At 35.9% G+C, this 3,500-nt stretch overlaps 1 protein-coding gene across 1 annotated transcript; it reads right to left on the bottom strand.

The window, feature by feature from the left end:
- Positions 1-553: 553 nt before the first annotated feature.
- Positions 554-2,079, bottom strand: LOC132564197 (uncharacterized; the record flags this gene model as incomplete). The annotated part of the gene is made up of 2 exons (XM_060228874.1): positions 554-1,087; positions 1,858-2,079. Coding segments are annotated over 2 exons (756 nt in total), but the record flags the coding sequence as incomplete, so codon positions are not given.
- Between the last annotated feature and the right edge of the window lie 1,421 nt (positions 2,080-3,500).

A 3,500-nucleotide genomic window follows, 5' to 3' on the forward strand; every position in this document is an offset into this window, starting at 1 on the left:
ACAAAAATGGGACATAATGCAATTATTCCGGCAAGAGGGGTAAGATTTTAAAGAATGTTCTCTCTTTCCTCCATTGGGCCCCAATTCTACCTTCCCTGGAAGCCGTTTATACAAAATTGGTTTCCATTCACCAAAAGATACTTCAGACCATATTTGGTAATAATCCATCCTTTCCTGCAGAGGGAGTAGTATTTTAAAGAACTCGGGAAAAATGATCCATTTCCCCATTGGGTCCCGCCCATTACACAAAAACTGTTCGCCTTCCCCAAGGATGCTTCTGGTCACATTTGGTCAAAATCCAATTTTTGTCAATCATGACTAGCAGCCATTTGTTGTAAAAGTTGACGGACGTCAGCCGACGGCCGCCACAGTATGGCATAAGCTCACCGGGCGAGTGAAAACTGAAAACCTATAAATACTATGCACGTGCTAATAACAATTTGGATCTCATCGAGTTAGTATATCTGATACAATAACAGATTTGTTCATGAAAAAATCATAACATCACTTTGGATGGCGTATAGAATAAAAGTGCGTTCATACATATAAGAGTTCAGATAGGAATTTCGAAGCCATGAATGACGTCATCACTCAGTTTCTTCCAGCTCAATTTCGACAGCACCCGTGAAAGAGAGTCGACGTTCTGTTGTATCTTAAAAGTGATGTACAGCACGATAACTTCACCACAGTTGTTTATACATTTTTCCAACTGAACATTTAAATGATCAAACAGAATATTTTCGTTCTCAATATCGCCGAACAAATCAAGATTAACTAGAGTACCAGCTTCGCACTGATCAAAAGAAACAGCAGAAATCATGGAGGTATGCTTTCTATAAGGCACGGCTGTGGCAATCATTTCTTGGAATACTCCCTGGAGTATACGCTTAATATTTGTCGATAGAAGCTGGTAAGGCACACAGTTGACAACAATTCTTTTCTCTGGAAAAAGATGCGAAGATGCAGAATCGATGACGAACAAACCCTCCAGATACTGAGCATCGACATTTTCGATATCGGCAGACAATTTTCGGGACACGATTAGAGACTGGAGAGTCTTCTTTGTAGTTGTCAATCTCATGGCACCCTACATGAAACGGACAAACAAACATTTGTAATCTTAGGTAGTACATCGTGTGTATATGACGTCTTACAATTTTGGTTTGTATTTAGGAGTCAGGAGGGCAAGAATGTTGCTACAAACGTTGGTGACCTTTCGTGTACTGGTGACGTCACAATCTTATTTTTACGTAATTAGTTACTGGGTTTGCGTGTTTGAACTTACAGACTCACAAGTTAGATTATGACAATGGAGGTGACTAATATGGAGACAAGACTGAATTAAAAAAGGGCACGAAAAACCGCTGTATTTGGTAATAACAGTGAATGATGTGATGAAAAATGAATGTCATAAAATTATTGACATATTACACAGGAATTCCCGACCCACACAGGAGGATGGATAGAGATGGGTGGGTGCATTTATAGTTTGATTTCTCGTTTATTTTTCGTGTCGACAATTTTCGTGACAATATCTGTTTTCACTTCAATCAAATATTGTACCGAGAACCCAACATATCAATCAGGTACTATTGTAGATATACGATATTGACAATAACCCATTTTAACGGACCGTAACTATAATGGAAAAGTTTTAAAAATCACAGAAAGAAATAGGAATGAAGAGAAACGCACAATGAAAAGACTGGAAGGATTAAAATTTATTTGTTTGAAAAGTTGATAAAGAATGTGGAAGATTTCTATCATTATGATTTTGTCATACAACATCTCAGCATAAAGTTAAAAAACTTTTAAGACTTATATCAAAGCTATTCAAATAAATATATATATACATACTCGTTCGAAAATAAGTTTTGCTGATGTTTTCAGAAGTTTTTTGTAATTATCTGGAGTGTATACAACTAGAGCCATCCTTCCGCTAGAATGAGAAATAGTCTTTAAGCAAAATTCCCTTAGTCGCGAGTATATTCCTCGGCCTTCGTATTCCTTCCGGACCCGAATCGATTGTATCAGAATACTTTTACCGTCATCAATGACGGCTGCAAACAAGAAACCAACCTGAAACAAATGAAATCAACCGTTTCAGATTTTTAAAAAAAATCTAAAAAAAGATCTAAAAAAAATTCTTTACATTATATAATAATTTACTGTAAATTGAAGGCATGACGGGGCTGTTACCCATCCATTAATGCCCATTATGTCAACATCATCATAATTCAAATTCAATAAAACTAGAGCCAAATATGAACAAAAGAACAATTTACATAGAGACTCCTGAAAAAGTACAAGGAAAATAAGACCAGATGTTCCGGAAGAGTAAAAATGGTATACAACAAGGGGCCCAATGGGCCCGCAGCGCTCACCTGGTATATACACACGCCAAATAGCATGCCTCTAGGCCTATTAGTTCACGAGTAGAAGTTGTTTAAAGGTTTTAATAAATTTGACCCCTTTGACCTTGGATAAAGGTCAAGGTAATTTCTTTTCGACAAATTTATCAGGCTTCACCCTAGGAACATACCAGCCCAATTATCAAAATATTTGGTCCGTTGGTAAATTGAGAAGAAGTTGTTTAAAGGAAAAAGTTGACGACGGACGCCGCGCCACGGCGTAAAGAACGAACAACGGAACGAACATGCAAATTATAGAACATCAAACATGGCAAGCTTCATATCGCACATGGAAATAGAATATTTCTCAATGAGACCACTATTGACAACCGTAAAAAGTAATACACTTATAAACACGTCACTTTACCGCACAACTACCAATGAAATTCACTTTGATCCCCCACAGTTACAGAGTTAGAATTACTCACAATGAAATACTGCGTAGTTGTTTACATTCGCGGGAATACTATTTCGTGGGTGTTTCTGTTTTGGCAAGTTCACGGATATTAAATATCGTTTATATCTATGGACAAGTGTCGATATATAAAGGCATAAAATACACGTGTTTCATTCATTTTACATGAAAACGCTGGATATCTAATTTCGCGCCATTTTTAATTCACCGTACAAACGTAATGTTGTAAAATAATCCTTATTTAATCAAACGTCTGTGTTATTCCTGTACAGTTAACAGCACTCTTATCTTACACTTAATGCACTCGTAATGCATTCTTTAAAAAAATAGATATATTTTCAGTAAGAATTTGAATTAAATTATTAATTTAACTTAGCCATAACAAAAACGACAGAGGGTATTCAAATACACTAAGAAGCGAAATAGAAAAACAAATCCTGAATAACGGATCGTAATATTTTTTTTACGTTTTTACACAGTCAGATATACGGCTCAAACGTGACGTTACAAATTTCTTTAGTTTAAACATATTTATTGTCAAATACAGACAGTGGATTAGGCACAAGTTATTACAACTTATCAACGCCTTCTCCAAAGATACATTACATATGACAATAAAAAACAATATGACAATATAGTACAATACTGACAATACAATACTGATAATACAAATG

This window comes from Ylistrum balloti, unplaced genomic scaffold (assembly GCF_031769215.1).
Source record: "Ylistrum balloti isolate Yb309-2 unplaced genomic scaffold, AGI_CSIRO_Ybal_v1 Utg372052, whole genome shotgun sequence".
Taxonomy (NCBI): domain Eukaryota; kingdom Metazoa; phylum Mollusca; class Bivalvia; order Pectinida; family Pectinidae; genus Ylistrum; species Ylistrum balloti.